This window comes from Monopterus albus, unplaced genomic scaffold, assembly GCF_001952655.1.
Source record: "Monopterus albus unplaced genomic scaffold, M_albus_1.0 scaffold149.1, whole genome shotgun sequence".
In the NCBI taxonomy this organism is placed as follows: domain Eukaryota; kingdom Metazoa; phylum Chordata; class Actinopteri; order Synbranchiformes; family Synbranchidae; genus Monopterus; species Monopterus albus.
In genome coordinates this window covers 709,674-728,458 of record NW_018128029.1, presented here as the reverse complement: position 1 = coordinate 728,458, position 18,785 = coordinate 709,674, and the positions used below count along the sequence as shown (strand labels likewise).

Genomic DNA, 18,785 nt, shown 5'->3' with positions numbered 1-18,785 from the left:
GAAAGGGCAAGATCCCGGATACAGGTGGCCGAAATGAGCTTTCTCCGCAGGGCGGCCGGGCGCACCCTTAGAGATAGGGTGAGGAGCTCGGTCACCCGGGAGGAGCTCAGAGTAGAACCGCTGCTCCTCCACATCGAGAGGAGCCAGCTGAGGTGGCTCGGGCATCTGTTTCGGATGCCTCCTGGGCGCCTTCCTAGGGAGGTGTTCCGGGCATGTCCCACCGGGAGGAGGCCCCGGGGAAGACCCAGGGCATGCTGGAGGGACTATGTCTCTCAGCTGGCCTGGGAACACCTCGGCATCCCCCCGGAGGAGCTGGAGGAAGTGTCTGGAGAGAGGGAAGTCTGGGCATCTTTGCTTAGACTGCTGCCCCCGCGACCCGGTTCTGGATAAGCGGAGGAAAATGGATGGATGATAGAAGAGAGGGTTCAAGCACCATGTGAGGATGTCTTTACGGTTAAACATCTGTTCATTATACAGGTGCATTCGATGTGACCTTTGAAAAAAGTCAGTTGCATCTTAAAAAAAAAAAAAAAAAACTGGTCACAAAACACAAATGATCACTTGCAGTGTGAAGCCCTGAATACCGTGAAATACTTTCTGCAAACAAAGCGTAGAACAGAGACAATCTCAGTTAATTTTGACTATTTAAAATGACGCTTATATTCATTTTAAAATGTATTACTTCTAATAAAGAGTAAGCTCACTTACTACCTGCCACCATCAGAAGGGAATGTATTCTTCTCCTCCAGGTTTGCCTTACCCATCAGAGGTCATGGGTACATGCTGTTTTCATAAATCTGTTCACAAATCTGCTGAGACATGCTGTGTCCTTGATGAAGGGAATAAATCACCATCATGTGTGTCTAACAAGGACCCCCGTCTGATCTAAAAATGTATTACTTGTTAATAACTGTCCAATGTAGACCGGGGAACAGTTCTAAATTGTTTCATGTCAGTATCAATGATTCAATGCCAGCACCTTTTTGATACCTTCTCACATTAAATGAACTCTGCTGTGCCATTATTTGTGCATGCTGTTCACCTGCAGCAGTGTCTGTGCAATATCTGGATTCTCTGGGCTTTCAAAGTGTAGCATCTGTGATCCCAGGCCGTAGTAGTAGGGCCCCATCTTATGCAGGTCCACCACCTTGGGGTCAGCATTGAACACGGTCCTCCAGCCCTCTCTGTACACCTTAGGAAGCTCCACAGACAGCACCCTTTTCTTCCTCTCATACAGACCCTTGCACAGCCACAGAGGTAGCTCCATCTTTGAACCCTGACATCAAGGAAACAGAATTGGAGTAACTGTCAAGATACCTGGACTCTGGGGTCAATACTGCAGCTACTGTATGTGTGTTGGTACATGGGGATTGGTTTGAATGCCCTGTGTCACCTTACAGTCACAGTATACTTCTATTGTTAAAATAATTTAGTTCTATAACATGTCACCCAGGGCAGCAGTGTGGCTCAACAGCACATTCAATAGTTTTTTTGGATAACAAAGGAGGTCTATGACACAGTTGAATAAGTTAAACTACAGTCTGGAATCACAGACATGATAGCAAGTACATGAAATTCATTTTCAATTAGTTTTAGCCTCGGTATGGGCTATCCTAAAAACAACAAACATAGAAAATCACCAGTTTTGTCAACAAGTCTGTCCAGTGCACACTTGATACAGTTTTGAGACGTCATACACAGGTTTTTCCCTGCCATAGAAATTCTCAGGTGTAGTGTTTTTGCAGAGTGCCTGAGTCAAAGGGGACTTGATCTCAAATGAAACGTATGCTAGTTAACATGACTGAGCTGTCAATCCACATCGCTTTGTGTGATTGGTGTCTGACCGCATCATGGAACTCAACAAACAGCTGATAGGATATTTCTCTGCAAGGTCAAGTCAAGATCAGGGCTTGGTATTAAGAACCGGCTCCAAGTTGGAACAGTTCCAAATTTCCAAGAACTGGAAATTCACTATGATGTGCATTTTGGTTCCTAACTGTTGTACATTTCAGTCGTGCTCCAGAGTGAACTGCAATGAGCGTTACACTGCCTGGCCAAAATAAAAGTCGAACCTGTACAACTGCATGCACATCAGTGCAACACTTCCACCTTAACATCTGTGTTTATGAAGCTGGAAATGGCTCAGTTTGAGAGCCCTGATGGTAATACAAAACCACCCAGATTTTGATGTTTTTTTTATCCTGAATTATGATCACTGCAGGCAGAGCTTAACTGAAAGTTGCCCCTAAATGGTTAGTGACTTAGTAGGCTAACCCAACCAGGTAGTGGCAATGATGCAGCAATGAGGTAATCTGTTATAAACATATGAAAATTCAACTAAAGCTTGTTCTTGAATGGATGTAGTATAACCACCAGCAGACCCTTAACGTATAAAGTGATTTTCGAGACACTACACTGTCTAAGAGTTACGTTTTTGAATATTTTTTGTGACATCACTTTTCAGCGTTACACTGTAGACGGTCCCTGCTGCGCACTCCTCTCACAGCCAGACGCACAGAGACCAATGTCTGCTAACGACTCGATTTAATAAAAAATAAGGTTGTAGTCTATCTTACTACGAAACTAAAGAGGCGTCCTTTGTGTTTTAACAACGTTTCGCTTATGATTTGTTGATTCCGAAACTTCGAATCTGTGAATATCTTTCCAACTTCACCAAAATAAACAAATTCAGAAAAGTTTAAGCGACAGCAGGTTCATACATTTTCCTTCAATACATGTACTGACCTCCGGTATGTCCTGCATGTCACTCGACTTCTCGAGGAATCCAAGCCGGGGGAAAATACACTCTGTTCGGATGGGAAGTCTCTCATGACAGAGCAAAATATCGTCGAGAGAAAGAAAATTCTCCCCCATTCCAACTCCAGGTGGTACGGAAACATACGACTGTGTATCCATTTGAACCCGAATTAGACAAACAGAAGCGATCTAACAAATATATTTACTTTATTATTGAGCAAAGACGTTTCCTGTCGCATTTATACTTGTTTCTCTTTACGGTTTTAGCGCCACGGCACGTGGACCAATCAGAGCGCCGCTATGAGGTTTACGGCTAGACCAGAGCAATCGATTCAGTCTGAGTCGAACTGAGTCAAAATATCTATCTTCCTAACCTTTATTACGGTTTTATTAAGTGTAGTTCAAACTGTTTTAAATTCTGTGGTTGCATTTTGCTATATTTAAATATGGCTTGTATTTAATCTTGAAATACAATATTTTGTATTAGGCATGCTACATGCCCATCTTTTCTCCTGTCCCTTTTTCTGTTCATCCTTATTTATCCGTTCATAAGTGAGAAATGACACCTAGTCCATATTATAATCTTGCATTTGATTATAATAGTGATGGAGAAAAACTTTAAGGGTACATCTGGTTACAGGTTCAGACTACAGGAAGAAAAGGTCAGTCATCTTCCTTATTTTGATATTTTTAATATTATATATTTTTTAAGTACTCAGTTTTTATCCCTATTTATCTCATTTCAAAGAACATTCCTTTGTTTGTCTGCATTGTTTACTGTCTGTTTATACTGCTTATTCTGCAGTGTTTGCACTGTTTGTTGCTGTCAATGTTGCTGTTAATACTGCTTATTTTGTTATATTACACAGCCTTATGCTGGTTTACTGTTTGCACATTGAAAGCCGATGTACCAGAGTCAAATTCCTTGTGTGTCCGTCACACCTGGGCAATAAAGCTGATTCTGATTCTATATATGATTATATATGCCATAATTAATACTTGTCTTAGAGATTACACATAAAAGCCACCAGACATGTTAGTTGGCTTCCCCAAAAACTTGGCAGCCATTCATATCTTCAGAAAGTAAAATATGCCAATTATATAAAAGACTCTAATGTCATAGTAACCATGGTAAAAGAAGGTACTGTATTCTTGTAGCTATGTGTTCGAGCTGAGAAGCCAGGCTGACGATACAGTGGTCCTACTGTAGCAGTAGTCTGAGAGACTGGATATTTTCACTCAGGGTAAAGCACATGTCATTTCCCAAAGAGCTCATCCTTCTTTATTAGCTGTGGGCCATGATACACTGGGAACATTGTCACACAAATAGGCAGTGAGGATAGTAGTTATCACTATTATTTGGCTTCTTATGGCCCCGTTATTCATCATCATGTTGATCCTTATCCAGCTGAAGTTAACACTGCCCATTGTCTCAAACCTTCTACATGTCATGTCCTTAACAAGAAACAGTACTAAAAGACTTGCAACACTTTATTTGAAGTGGTGTTCATGAGGCATCATAACCCCAGTGATATAGTAAGAGGGACGAGTGTGACTACTTTCTGCAGAAAGCACATTCAAATTCCACTAAAGCTTAGACATCATCACATGATGGTTGCTGCATGAGGCATCTGTTTAGAGAAGATGAAGTTGAATTCCCAGAATTTTGTCAAAAAGCATGCTCATGTTTACTGGACTAGCCAGTGTAGGATGCTTTGTGAAAGATAACAAGGCAAACAGAGGAAAAAGATTTTAAAATGTCAACTTTTAACTCTTAGAGTTAAAATGTATCTTTAATGTACGGAATCATACATTCATGCATTCTCTGAATATAATTATTAAAGCTGCATTAATCTGTTTTTGGCTTTTTTTGGTCATTTGAGGGCAGTTGAATAATAAAAAAAACACATCCCTGACACATCACCTTTATAAGTTTGTATGGTTATTAACCAGACATGCTAAAATCTTAGGATTCATTTGGAATCATTTGTTTGTTTTTGGCAGTCTGATGAATTTAAGTCAAATAGTCACTTTCCTTTTAGCTCAGCACCACTAACAGATGGAAATACTGTATCTGATTGTTTAGTTGCTAAAGTGATTATGTTCTTACTAAAGACAGCAGCTTGTTGCACTCGGAAACAACGTTGATGTCACTGTTGAGAGTTATTGGTAGAGTGGAGTCAGTTGATAATTCTAGGTAGGTTCACTACACTAAAGGTGACACCTTTCACATTACACATATTGTTTGGAACATTGTTAATATAAACATGTGGGTTAGTGGCAGCTTTAATAACCAGCTCTTTAGCTGTTAAATGTTCCACTGTGTTCGCCATTTAGTCACTAACTTTGTCTGTCTGCTGTTTGGTGCCAGACAGGCAGTGTACAGTGGTTGATCCTAGCTTTCTTCATTGAAATGCTCATGCTAAACTGCTTGTGGGAAAACAAAAACAATTAGCTTAAGGAGGCTAAAACATCTGTAGATCTGAGGGGAACTCCAGAGTTCCAGGATTATTCCCTGTGGGTTTGCCACTGTGAACAGCCTTTAGTCATTTCATCCATTGTTAATCCGTTAAAAATGGTGCCTACATAATTTTACTGTTATTATAATGCCTCATAATGCACTTCAGGTAAAGGTTTATGAAAAGACTTTACATCCATCTTTGAAAGGAAATACAAATCCTTATGACTATTGTGTGCAGTGTGAGTACAGAGCAACCCATGTTGTGTAGATGGTTAATGCTCAACTTATCACCTGTTAGGCAGTTTTCCTGTCCGCTTCAGAGCACTACTTAGGGCCCTTCAGGAATTGACTGCATTACATTTTATTTTAACTGCTGTTAAGACCTGTAAACATGACTACAGAGCAATATATCATGGATAAAAGAAAGGGGTGGCAACTTTACCATCCATCAACATTTTAATTAAGTGCAAAGTTAAACCTTAAGAGTCAGAATGATTGATAGATGAAAAAGAGTAAATAAAGTATAGATGGCTGCCAGATACCCCTTTTCATTCACACACACACACACACTATGCTGTCTCACTTCTAAGTGTATTGGCTAAATTCCTCCAGTTTCATGCCAAATAAAAAATGATAAATCATGTAGCATCCCCCCGCGACCTCATTTGGGACTAAGCGGTATAAAAAATGAGCATGTAGCATTCATTGTTGCCTAAAAAAAATGAAAAGATGGTCATAGGGCTCTGAAGATCTTAGGAAGCTCCCAGCTCTGATCAGCCATTTCCTGCCAACATTTAAGATGTGGTCTGAAAATTCTCCTGAGGTCTGGGTCCCCCGGTGTATCTTAGCAGAAAGTCCAGTTCTTACACATCAACTTACAACAGTGGAACAGCAGCTGAAGGAGTTGGGACCATCACGTCCTTTTGTTGTGACCGGTTCAGTATTATTTATCATAAAGTGCAAAGGAGGAAATGTTCAAAGAAAAATCCACATTTGAATGTTTTGACAAAAAAAGCAGTTTGTCATGTATCAGTGGTGCATTTCTGACTCTAATTTAATGTTTGTTATAGTCAGTCTCTCCCCATTGACAGCTAGCCAAACATAGCCTACTGTAAGTGATCTCAAACTGGGATGGTTCCAGTAGCTCCACTGTAACCACTAAATTATTAGGTTAAGGGTGACAATGAGGAATGACATATTTTAGGCATTAGAAAGTACTAGTTATGTTATAAGCTTGTGTACATAAAAAAACACATGGAGAAACATGAACTACATCTCCTGAGGTGTATTTTGGTATAAAATACCTAATCACCTAGCTAGCACCTTGACATGTGTTGTCCACAACAGTCTTATGTTCAAAAAGTAGTAAAACAGTTGTAAGCTTATTTGTATACACATCCTCCTCCTCTTACTCCCTCGAAGTCCTCTTCTTATGGGAATGTAGTAAAATGACTAAATGAAATAGGATTACACACAGCCTGTTTATAGAAAGTAAATACATCACATTCAATCCTACAATAACTCATGGGGTGTAATGAATGTAAAGATTTCTGAGTGATGTAAGAGTGAGAGATGAATCAAGGGTGGATTTTTTTTCTTTAAAGACCAACTGTAGTTCCATGTCCCATTAATGTACAGGTATACAAACTGTATGTTTACAGGTTGACAATAATCATAAGGTTATGATGTATGATGGGAAGCCCAGTGCTGGTCTTAATATACCTTAGGTTGTGTCTGGGTCACAAAAGGAAAGTTCAAAATACAGTCTGTCATCTAGCACAATTTATTCCACCATTTGTTTACAGTAGTTTTGTAAATGCAGTTTGTTTGTATTTTGTTTTGGCAGAATGTCTTGGCATTCTGAAAAGTGAGTAACACCCCACATAGTTGGAATATTAAACAAATATTGTTAAATATGAACAAATGAATAAATAAGCCCCATTTAGTGGATCCACACTGGGACTACAGAGTCCTTTTTCAGGTCTGAGTGGCTCACGTCTCCAGTCACAGTCATCCAGACCTACTCTAGCATAAACACAATGTGGGGAACTGACAGTAGCATGAATCACACATTCAAACACACATGCACAAACAGTCCTATGCACGGAGGCACACACTCTCACACTCGAGGCTCTCACGAGAAAATGACTAATCATCATCACATGAAAAATCTGGCAGATCCAAAAAGAAAGAACTGAGAAAGGTCACCTTTGTCATTTACAATATATCATGTTGCTTCTCTGCAGCTGTAAACATCAGCAAAGTAAAGGGACGACTGCCAGTCACACACACACACAGAGAACATGGATATCTAGACCGTAAACATTTCAATATACAGACACACAGCACTGTCCTAGTCAGCCTTCTACAGTGACCTTTCATACTGTCCCTCTCTCTCTCTCTCTCTCTCTCTCTCTCTCTCTCTCTCTCTCACACACACACACACACACACACACACAGTGTACATACACATTCCAGGTAAAGCCTGACCCTGGAGCATTCCAGACACACATTACACAGTAGGAGCGTAAACTACATTACTGGCCCCTTCCTTCCTCCCAGCCAGAACTCAGCATGCTCATAGTGTTCCTCTCCAGCCCCAGTCCATCTTTACATTCCCCACTCGGTCCTGTACCTACAAGACAAGCTGGCATCCTCATTTTCCCCCTTCATATTTCCCTGCCTGCCCAGGTGTTCACAAACCACAAATAAGAAGCATTTGGGGGACTTTTTACTTTTTTTGAGCCAATTGTCAAGGAAGGACACTGAAGTAGGAACTATGATAAAGAAGCAGGACCCAGTTTGTTATCTGAGGACGTCACCAAGTTGGAATCCTTTTGCGAGATGAGAGACCCACAGGTTATTGTACAAGTCTGTTTCTCATGGTAAGCTTCTGCAACTCATCAGTCCTCCATTTTTCGGTTTCTTCCCTCTTCATTCTCATCCTCTTCTTCTGCCTTTCTTTCCTCTTCCCTGTCCCCTCCCTGCTCTGCTTCCTCTCCTCCCCCTAGATAAGGCCATGGGAGAGAGCTGTGAGGACCTGAGCATGTCAGGGAGGCAACTGGCCACAACTGAGTTGGAAGGAAAGTTGAGGCCTAATGAAGCCCTTTAAGGGACTGTTTGCCTGCACACATGGGAGGAGAAGGAAGGAGGGGAGTTTGTAACCAGTCTCTTCAGCAAACATAAAATGGCAGGCTCAGGAGGGGCCCATTAATGTACAATGGTTTGACAGTCATGTTTTTTTTCTTCTTTTTGGTTCAGTTCACAATGATAATTATCTTGGTTAGGATGATGAATTCTGTCAGGATAAGTATGTGTTGATCACTTTCATTGTTTCATTGGATTTGGTTGCGTCTGTGTCCAGATATCCATGGCAGGACCACAAGATGTCCTGCAGACACAGAGGAGGAAGGGTGGGGCAGAGCCAGACAAAGAGACAAGGACAGGGAAAATTATGCAAGACTGTAATGACATCAAAGATGTCAAAGTGATTCACAGTCTTGTAAATAAGAACATATTAATGGATGAAAAATAGTTTTGTATAGTGTTGTAGACAATGTATATCAATGCACTCTAAAAAAGTACTCATGGAAAAATAAAGGGGTGTATTGATGTAACTATTCCTACCAGTATTTATGAAAATTTACTCAAATTATTTTACCACTATTTAGTATTTGTAATCCTTATTCTAGTCTAGGAATTGTATATAAATTTTCACCATGCCAGCAGCATAACTCTATGGTTAGCAGTGTTTGTTGATGAATCAGTCCACCTATATGGCCCAGAATAAAATAGGTCAAAAACTACTGGATTGCCATGAAATGTAGTACAGTATTTAAGGTGCCCAGAGGACCAATCCCTTTGACCCTCTGACATTTTCCCTAGCACCTTGACTGGGACCATTGTAATACAAAATGTCAACATCTACTGGCTGGACTTCCACAAAGTTTTGTAGACTTTCATGGTGTCCAGGGCATGTATTCTTCTTCTAACCTCTGTGATTCCATGACGTCTCTTCCAGCACCACTGAGGTTGACATATTTGATTTTTAGTGATATGTATTAACAGCTATTAGATGGATTGCAATGAAATTCCTTTTGTGATGAATCCTGATGGCTTTGGTAATCCTCTGACTTTTAATCATCAGATCAGAATTTTAATTAGTTCACCTTGGTTTCTGAACATACATTTGCAACTAATGATATTCCCCTCAGTCTCATCAGCACTTCATGTTTAGTGCTAATTAACCAAGGTTAACATGTGAACACACTAGACCAAAATGCATACACACCTGTTTAGCATCAGCATCATCTTTCTGAATGTGTTAGCATGCTAATGTTAGCATTTACTGTGGCTCAAAAAGCTGCTGTGGCTGAATACAGCCTCACAGAGGTGCTAGCATGACTATAGACATAAAGGTTATTTACACATACAGAAAGCTGGGTCAGAGACAGCCACTGTCCTCTGTAAAAAAAAACTTGGCTTTGCCCTAATAAAAGCTTCACTTAGTCTATTGAAGCCTGGCATACTAACACTACTACTATAGTGATATTCAGCAAGATACAGATTCACAGATGTATAAAATCTATGATATTAAAAATAATTTCTGGTTATGTTTAAGGGCTTTCCAATCACATCAAAATAATTTCAATGGTGAATTTGTATCAAGTCAAATACATCAAATCCATAACTTATACAAGCCACCATGAGCTTCTGTAGACTGGTTTACATGTGCATTCATAATCAGCAAATGTGCTCACCTTAAACATTAGGCTATTTGTAGTGGGCGTGGTGGTCAGTCAGTCAGAGGGGTGTTCAGGGCAGGACCGATTGATCTCAAACCATGAGTCTATACAGCTGCAGATACACATAAACACACAGGAATAAAAGTAGTTAAAACCGGGAACAGATAGAGATACTTAACACAAATACTTTCTTTGTACAGGTCAAATATTCACAGTCGACTAATCACAGGGTCAGTCACCAGGGCTTAAGAAAAATCACAGTCAACACAGTAAGTTATTAAAGAGTAAAGAAAAATAATAAAGCAAGGGAGAACCTGAGATAACGACTGAATGATATTGTAGTCTTAAATACAGTACTACAGAGGATTGTGGCTAAAGTAACACGTAGGCATGTTAGAAGGCCTCCATTTACACCCACATTGGCAGAACTTACACAGTATACAACATATACATGAGACCCAGAGGGAATAAGAACAGCAGTGTCACAGCACACTCGCATATGCATTATTTTAATTAAGCTTTATGGAACTTTACCACTGAACATAATTTTTCTGTTAGAATGTGTGTGGTGGAAGAAGATCATTTACCACAACACCACAAAGTAGAAATACTCCATTACAGGTGAAAGACTTGCAATCAAGATGTTACTGAAATAAAATTACAAAGATATAGCCACCAAAATGTATTTCAAAATAAATAACTTATTTTGAAAAACACATCAAATTGTTACATTGTCATTTATGAAATATTACATATACTTCTGGACTATACCTTAACATACAGTATAAGCTGTATTTTATAATAATCTTGTAAACTGTTGAAGAGGAACAGATTTTTAGTAGGTAGTTTTATGCAAGCCATTCATCTAATGTTTTGCATGATAATTCTTTACCTGGAAAGTATGTGACTACAGTATACTGTACTTACAGTAGGGGCCATATAACTGGTGTTTAATTAAAGAAATTTCAAAACATGTTTTATAATAAAATTTATGTGGCATGCATATACGCGTGTGATGCTATTTGACAGTCACAATATGTTTTTTGAAAGTTGTTCTACTGCAGGCTCCTGAAGCGTAACATTACTTTGCCATATTTCCAACAGTGGAAATCCAGTATACCTAATTGAATGAGGGTCTTTTAGTACATAACTACTTAATTTAATCAAATGCATAAATGGGTGAATCTCTACTAGAACAAGATTTGAAACTGGTGGTCTTGTTTGACTCAAATCAACTTGTTCCAGAATTAATAATTAAATGTTTAATATTTATTTGAAACATCAATTACTTATGATATACAAGGCTGGACAAGTCATTAAAGTAGTTGTTTGTTTGTAAATCCTGCAGTTTCCTGAGGAAAACACTGGATCTAACCTGCTTGGAAATATTTGCTACGAGTCACATGGCCGGTTATGTTTTTGACCGCTCAGGAAGAGGAAGGGGTGGGTCAGACAGGTGGATTACTTTTTAGTCTAATGCTAGAGGGACTTGATTTCCACAACTTGGACACCGAACTTTAAGTGAAAAACATATTATGTCCTTCTGAAATGTACTGGAGTAGAAAAAAGCATAAAATCTAAACCTTCAAGTAACATATCTTAAATTTATACTCTGGTTGTGCCTTTTTCAGCCAAAGTAAGGTTTAAAGGAAAGTACTTTCCTACAGGTCTGAGTAATGTTGTAATGTTACTACCTATACATTTGAGCTCTGTGTATAAAACATAAACTGTATATAAAGATGGACGATGCATCACCACTTCACTATGCAAAAGCCAAAATATTGTGAACATGGTGGCTGCCCTTTTGCTTTTGTAGCTGCATTAGACCACCAACAAAAGCAGTCAATCACAAAATACACCCCTTTTTATAGAACAAATGTACCAGAAAAACAACCACTTGTACAAACATCAGTATGATAATATCTACTTGACAGAAATGACCTCTGGGAAAAAATGATTTGTTTTTTGAAATTTTAGTTTGGCACCTGTCCCATCTGTTAAACATGGAGGAGACAGGGATTATGACTCATGGTGGCTTCACCTCTGGGAGCTGTCACATCATCTGTCTTCATAAACAAACAGTCTTTGGCAGTAAGTCTCCAACCATTTTTATTCAGAGTTACTTTGTAAAAATGAAAACTGAAGAGAACTACTTATGGCTAGCTACATTTAATCACATATTGTATCAAAACCTTATGTTCAAACAAAGGTGGAATTGTTTGGGAAGAGCACCAAGTACTACATGGCATAAAAAGAGAACTGTGTACCGACATGAAAACATCATCTCAACAGTGAAGTACGGTGGAGGGAGCTGGGGCTGCTGTGCTGCCACTGGACCTGGACCGCTTGCCATTGTGGAGGTGAAAATGAATTCCAAAGTTTATCCAGGTATCTCACAGGATAGTGTCAGGGTGGCTGTCTGCAAGCTGCAGCTCAGAACAAGCTGGGTGATACAGCAGGACGGTGACCCTAAACATTGAAGCAAATCTACTACAGAATGGCTTAGAAATAGTGTGTTTATTGATGTTTGTGACTTTGGTGGAAATCAGATCACATTTCATGGCCAATTATTGCAGAAAACCAGAAAACTGCAAACAGTGCCATTACTTCTTTATGTGACTGCTTTGTGTAACAGTTATCAAATATTCATATCCAACACATTTTGTATCAAAAACATAAACAACATCAGTCATCACATCAGATTGTAAGCTCATATGTGTCAGGTTTCGGCCCCAATGGTTTCCGGTCTCACGCTTTTATTTTGTTCTCAGTTCCTGTTTTGGTCTCACTCCACTAGAGCTCCCTTTACACTAATCAGCACTCATTGGTTTCACCTGTTTTCACCCCTTCATTAGCAGCTTTCCTCCCACTGGAAAGCTGCCAGATTGTCCTTGACCCCTGTGCAGACTTTCCAGCGTTCTTGTTTATTGTGATTCCTGTTGTGACCCCGGATTGTTTCGACCACCGATTACTGCCTTGTCCTTCTAGATCTGTTTGCGCCTGTGTACTGACCTTTGGTCTTCTCTCTCTGACCTCCCTCTTTTGGATCCCTTTGCTGTGTATGTTTGCCGGCTTCGACGCTGCACTGTTGTAGGACTTGGATTGTGTTTTCTGGACTGTTACTGTGTATGTTTCGAGTGCTTACAGTAAAAAGATTGTATTTATTCTATCTCACCTGGCCTCATAATTGAGTCCGCCATCAACATTGAGGGTAGCTTTACTGGCTATCCTGACACATATGCACCTCCTTTCACATATCAGAACCTTATTTTATAGATTGCATGTACTGTAGGTGATGTAAAAACTATGGAAAGTTGGTTATTGTGGTAATCAACACAAACAACAATAGAAACAATTGAGGCAGGCTACTTTGATGCCCAACTGCCACAATTTGATTAAAAAACATATCCTGAAATTTTCTGTTTCTTACTCATTTTGAGTGTAAGATTTGAGTCTTATAGACTCTAGTTACTTTATAAACTTTAGTTACTTCTCATACCTTTAGTTCCCTTTAGTTACTTTTCATAACTTTAGTTACCTTTCATAACTTTATTTTCCATGTTTATACATATTACAGCTGTGTTGATGATTGTCCAGAACTACTGAGCTTTGGTTATTTTAATACATTTATTTTCCTTGCTTATATATCTTAAAATTGTAATGAAGCAGAATCTGCTTACTTTGAATGCTGTAACTTCTGTAGAGACTAGATGTCTGCATCTCTTTGTGACCAGATAGCCTATTTACATTTTAACAGAGACCTGTTGGCCTGTTTTACACTCACACCTCGACCCACTTAGCATATCCCCAGTCCTGCTTTGTCTTGGGATGTCCAGGGGCTACAACCTGAGATGACCACCTGGCCAGTTTAACATACTTATTAGTATCACACACACACACACACATACCTAGATTTACCATATTTCAACATGGAAGTGCGAGCTCCGGCTCACACCAAATGACCAATAGGATCACAAACTATTGAAGGTTGTACCCCTGTCCAGGGCGGAGCAGCCCAAGAAGATAAAATGTATTGTAAAACTTAATTCAGGGTCCTGAGTGTAAGATATATTCCAGTTCTTTTAACCAGGAACTCAGAGAGACGAGGCAGACCACTTGGATATAAAAATAACCGTGCTGGTTTATTCAAAAGATCACAGGTAAAATTAACATTACACGTCCAGGTATCTTCACCTCCAATACAAAAGAATTGGGTTCATTTCTAACATGAGGATACCGTGATCCACTGCAAATAAATGTCCACAACCCGCTTAGAAACAGTAGAAAAACACATCCCTTTTTATGCCAGTATTTGACAGAGTATTAAACCAATGCGCTGACACCTTTGCAGTACATTCAGTGGTATGTAGCAAACAGCAACTGCTAATGGCAAATTTGGTGTAGTGTTACTTTACTGAAATGTAGCCTAAACATGCTGCAGGCCACAGCACAACTAACAAAATCCATGGCAATGTACCTCCTGTTTCTTGTAGAGAAATGTTACATTTTCATTTCATTTTAGTGAAGACTTTTAAGGCTTAACGCAACATTGTCCAAAAGTGTTGCTTACATCACTGAACGTAACTGACATAAACAAACTTGACAGCACCATAACTCATTAGATTGACAGGTGATTGGCAAATAATAATTTGCTGCTGTATTTGATTGGATTGCAGTTTGAGCAGGAGCCAAATTCCTTTTATTGATTGAATGAATGACTGATTGATTGATTGGTTTACAGAGCGAAGTTCTATTGTGTAATGCTTTTAGTTTTATATTGCATGCATTGTAGGCTACATACTGTATATTCTCTGAACCTTTAGGCGAGCTACTCAGAATCAGGTAGCAAACTACTGGTAGCTTGCCAGCAATGTGTTGGAGACCCCTGGTCTATGGTATAAATTAACAATAATGTATGCTTACTTTAATTTTTTATAATTCTTGATAGATTTGTGCTTAAAGGTGCTATGTGTATCATTTAGTATCAAATTATTCTCAGATTTCTTTTAAAAATTACTTTTATTACACAAAAATGATGTTTTGCTGTCTTTCACTACAGGTAACGAGATAAACTACTAGGATTTTGATCAAATACTAAGCCTGATGGGAAATTCTTTATACATACTGTATAAAACCCACTGAAGACTTTTGAGACACACTAGCTGCTATCAGTCATTTCCAGGCTACTCTCATTTGTTTATGCTAATTATCTGAAGCTATCATAGTTAACGTGACAGTGATATAGTGATGTTTAGAAATCCTAGCACCTTTATTATCCAGTGATATAATGTAAACAACAAATCAAAGGCAAGGGGTACTATTCATCTTACAGTAAAGGAGTACCTTTACTGCAGTTAAGTAAGTGTATTTAATTAGAAGAAGTGCAAAATTATATATGAGGCAATAATTCAAATGTGTCACCTTTTGTGGTAGATGCAGAGGCACGGCAGTCTGGCTATGGTGTCCCCTTGCTGCAGTTCCTCTAGACAGATGACACACTCACCGGCATCCCTCGCCAACACATCATCTAAGGTGGCAGGCACACAGAGCAGAACACATATCAGTATGCACCAAAAACAACACATTTCAGACTCTTGGCATCATACATCACACAGCAGTGAGCAGCAGAGAGAGCAGGCCGGTGCATTACAACAGATACAGTCGTTAGTTATGAATTAGGAGCCTCTTGTCTGTTTCCAGAGTAAAGATATCAAAGTCTCCATCATTTTTTATTTACTTCCATAGTTGTACAGTGATGAATGCAGGCTTTTCAGAGGTCTTAAAAGGTCTGCACACTGTAAGACTTTGGAAAGTAGTTCTATTAAATTTTTAAAGAGTTTCTTTTTCAGGAGCTTTTACTCTACATTACATTTACTCTCATGTAGTCCAGGATGCACTAGGAAGAAAGAACATCTAAGTATAGCAATATAGTAAATGTTGTGTTATACTACATACTATACTATATACGTCAAGTTTATCACATTCTGTTTTATCCACATGCATATGTACCTTTATACACAGGCAATATTTTGCTTTCATTGTTTCTTACTAAATAGTGTAGTTATTTTAAGAAGAAAACACCACTCAACAGTCAAAGTGTTTACTGGTTAAAATGCTCTAAGATTTTTTGCTTTTTAGATTTCTTACTACATTTAGTAATCATTTAAAATAACATCTCTCCCTATCAAGAAATATGAACCCTAAGACTGTTCATGATTGATCATGGTCGCCAGTTGTCATAGTAGCTGAGTGCACTTTCTAGAATGTAAGGTTTTCAAGTCCACAGCAGACAGAAAAAGAAGAAATCAAACAAATGCAGATAGAAGTGAACCTTTGAAAGGATTTAAGACAAGTAAAAAACAAAAATCAGACTGCAAATGGAACTGTTACACACCAGAATGTCTCATCTGCAGCTTTAAGCTACATGCTAACATTAGTATGTAGCTCAGATCTAATTATATAGCTCATGTACTAATTAGCAACAGCTGAGACTAATGGAAATGGCACTAGTTTTGTAGGCATTTAGTCATTAACTAAAGTACTAACTGGACCAATTAAAAGTTTGCCCTAATGCTGGCACTAGATGAAAAGTCACCAATGTGATTACAGTTCATCCTCAGGGAAACATGAATGTATGCGTCAAATTTCATGGAAATCCACACTAATGTCAACCCCATTTTGACGCTAGGCAAAATGATCACCAATGTCAATAGGAGACCATGAATATCTGTACAGTTCTAAGTGTTGGGATACCTCACAGAATAAACTGTGACCTTCAGGTGATTAGGGGTCACCAATGTCAGTACAGCTTATAGTTGTTGAGATATTTCAGTGTGGTGACAGGTGTTTCTATTACTTCATCCATTAGTATATCAATGAAACTAGGCTAAGTAACAGAACAACTCACTGAATAATGTAGAGAACAGTTCAACAGAAGCACAAAAAAAATACAGTTGAATCAGTGTGAACATGAATTGAACATTATGACCTCCATGAAGATGAATTTATCGACTGTTGGATGAGATTGCATTAATTTTAGCTAGATGTACCTAATAAACTGCCAAATGAGCACAGTAAAGCATGTGTATCATAATATGACATGGTGTCATAACACAACAGTGCCAGTGCAGAATAAAGTTTTGAACTTGGCAGATAATATACTGTAGTGCGGCATGTTACAGTAATATAAGGGATATCTTACACACAAACTATAACACATTGATGTTTTGGGTAAAATGGTGATCCTCAAAATCTTTTTTTCAGCTACTATGCAGGTTGATGGGTCCCAAAAGTTTCATAACACCTAATTTCAAATTTGTCACTGTGGGGCCCAGCTACTGACTCTGCAGCCTGGTGGCTGCTCCAGTTTGACATTGGCTCAATGGTAAAGCCGAGGCTGAAACGGTTGTCTAGGAGCCAATAGAATGTAGATTGAGTATTTACAGTCTTTCTGTAAGTAAGAAAAAGCAATGTAATACATCATTTAAACTTAAGCTCCTGTATTCAGAGGTTTAGTTGCAGCTGCATCAAGTGTTCTTTTGGCCACTTGAGGAACAAACTGTAAACACGTCACTGACGTGACTGTGCACAAACATCTTCAGTGCTGATGGATTAGGAAGATAGATAAATAGATAGATAGATAGATAGGATATGGGCCAGAAAAAGAGGAGTCGATTGTGAGGTGGAATAAAAGTCAGAAGACACTCTGACTGCAAATCAGCTTAGTTCTTCAACAAACTCCCATAACCACCCACCCTCTCCCTTTCACTGCACATCTCTCACCTCTCCTGACCCCCCTCCTCTCTTCTGTTGTTCCTTGTAGCACATCCCTCCATCCTCCTGAAAACACCCAGCATCTCTCAGTGTTCTGGATAATGTTAGGTATTTTTAGTCAGATAGATATTGGATAGATACTTTATATATTTGAAATGTTTAGTGGAGATAGGGTGTCTAGTTAGACTGTTAAATGCTTAGGCCTGCTTATGAGTTTCTACAGGGCACTTCTGGTCAAGGATACCAGAGAGAAGAGTTGATGACTGTCAGCAGACAGGGTGTTTAATATTATTATTACAATGTGTATAACTGTAGCCTTAGCCATAATGTTCTTATGTTTAAGACACGACATGTACTAGAGGTCGTGAGAATGTTTTTAGTTACACACCACTTAACCAACAGACATACACATTCACACGTTGATTTGCTTCATGTTTTGACTACTGCTAGAGCCAGCTGCAAAGCTGGTAACAGAGACGTCCCAGTTGACGTTTCTGTATAGTATGGGGCTAGCCCAACCGAAGTGATAAAATGTATAGTCATGGTGGGCTCAGGGTCTTTCATCTTACATCTGCCTGCATGCATGTTGGAGGTGCAAGACACTTGAGCGTGTAATGTTAATTTTACCTGTGATCCTTTGAATAAATCAGCATTGTTTTGAAGTTACTTGGACTGCCTCGTCTCTCAGAGTTAGCATGGTAAGACGGACCATATCCTACAACGTGGTGCCGTGACCCGCGACCCAGCTGAACTCTGCAAGACGACCGGTCCATTTCCTGAGTAATGGTCCCGGACCACCAACAGCGGTATTCCTGTGCCAGGCTGAGCTGGAGATCCGATATGCGGTCCTGAGCTGAATTCTTCCCTGATGAGAGAGTGGCCTCCTGGTTGCAGTCAGAGCTGTGAGCAGTCCCATACATCAACTGGCCGGCCAGAAATGATAGGTAAGTGGAACCTTTGTAATACATAAACTCCGCACATTGAATTTATTCTAAATTACAGTTGATGTGTGGAGCTGTCCACTCTCGACGTTCTAAATTTGTTTCTAA

At 39.2% G+C, this 18,785-nt stretch overlaps 2 protein-coding genes across 3 annotated transcripts in view; both read right to left on the bottom strand.

The window, feature by feature from the left end:
- gins3 (GINS complex subunit 3) overlaps window positions 1-3,070 on the bottom strand; it is a 16,234-nt gene extending 13,164 nt beyond the window's left edge. Inside the window, exons 1-2 of one of the 2 annotated variants that reach the window (XM_020614684.1) lie at window positions 2,746-3,063; window positions 1,043-1,276 (exon numbers count right to left, since the gene is read on the bottom strand). In XM_020614684.1, the coding sequence (XP_020470340.1) occupies window positions 1,043-1,276; window positions 2,746-2,916 (405 nt within the window). In that variant the 5' untranslated portion in view covers window positions 2,917-3,063. Of the gene's footprint in view, window positions 1-1,042; window positions 1,277-2,745 lie in introns of both variants that reach the window. The other variant, XM_020614685.1, reaches the window with a different exon arrangement.
- Window positions 3,071-6,985: 3,915 nt separating this feature from the next.
- The window catches only part of znrf1 (zinc and ring finger 1), a 126,967-nt gene continuing 115,167 nt past the window's right edge, over window positions 6,986-18,785 (bottom strand). The window contains exons 5-7 of the mRNA XM_020614681.1: window positions 15,385-15,490; window positions 9,979-10,075; window positions 6,986-8,609 (exon numbers count right to left, since the gene is read on the bottom strand). Of these exons, the coding sequence (XP_020470337.1) occupies window positions 10,018-10,075; window positions 15,385-15,490 (164 nt within the window). The 3' untranslated portion in view covers window positions 6,986-8,609; window positions 9,979-10,017. The remainder of the gene's footprint in view (window positions 8,610-9,978; window positions 10,076-15,384; window positions 15,491-18,785) is intronic.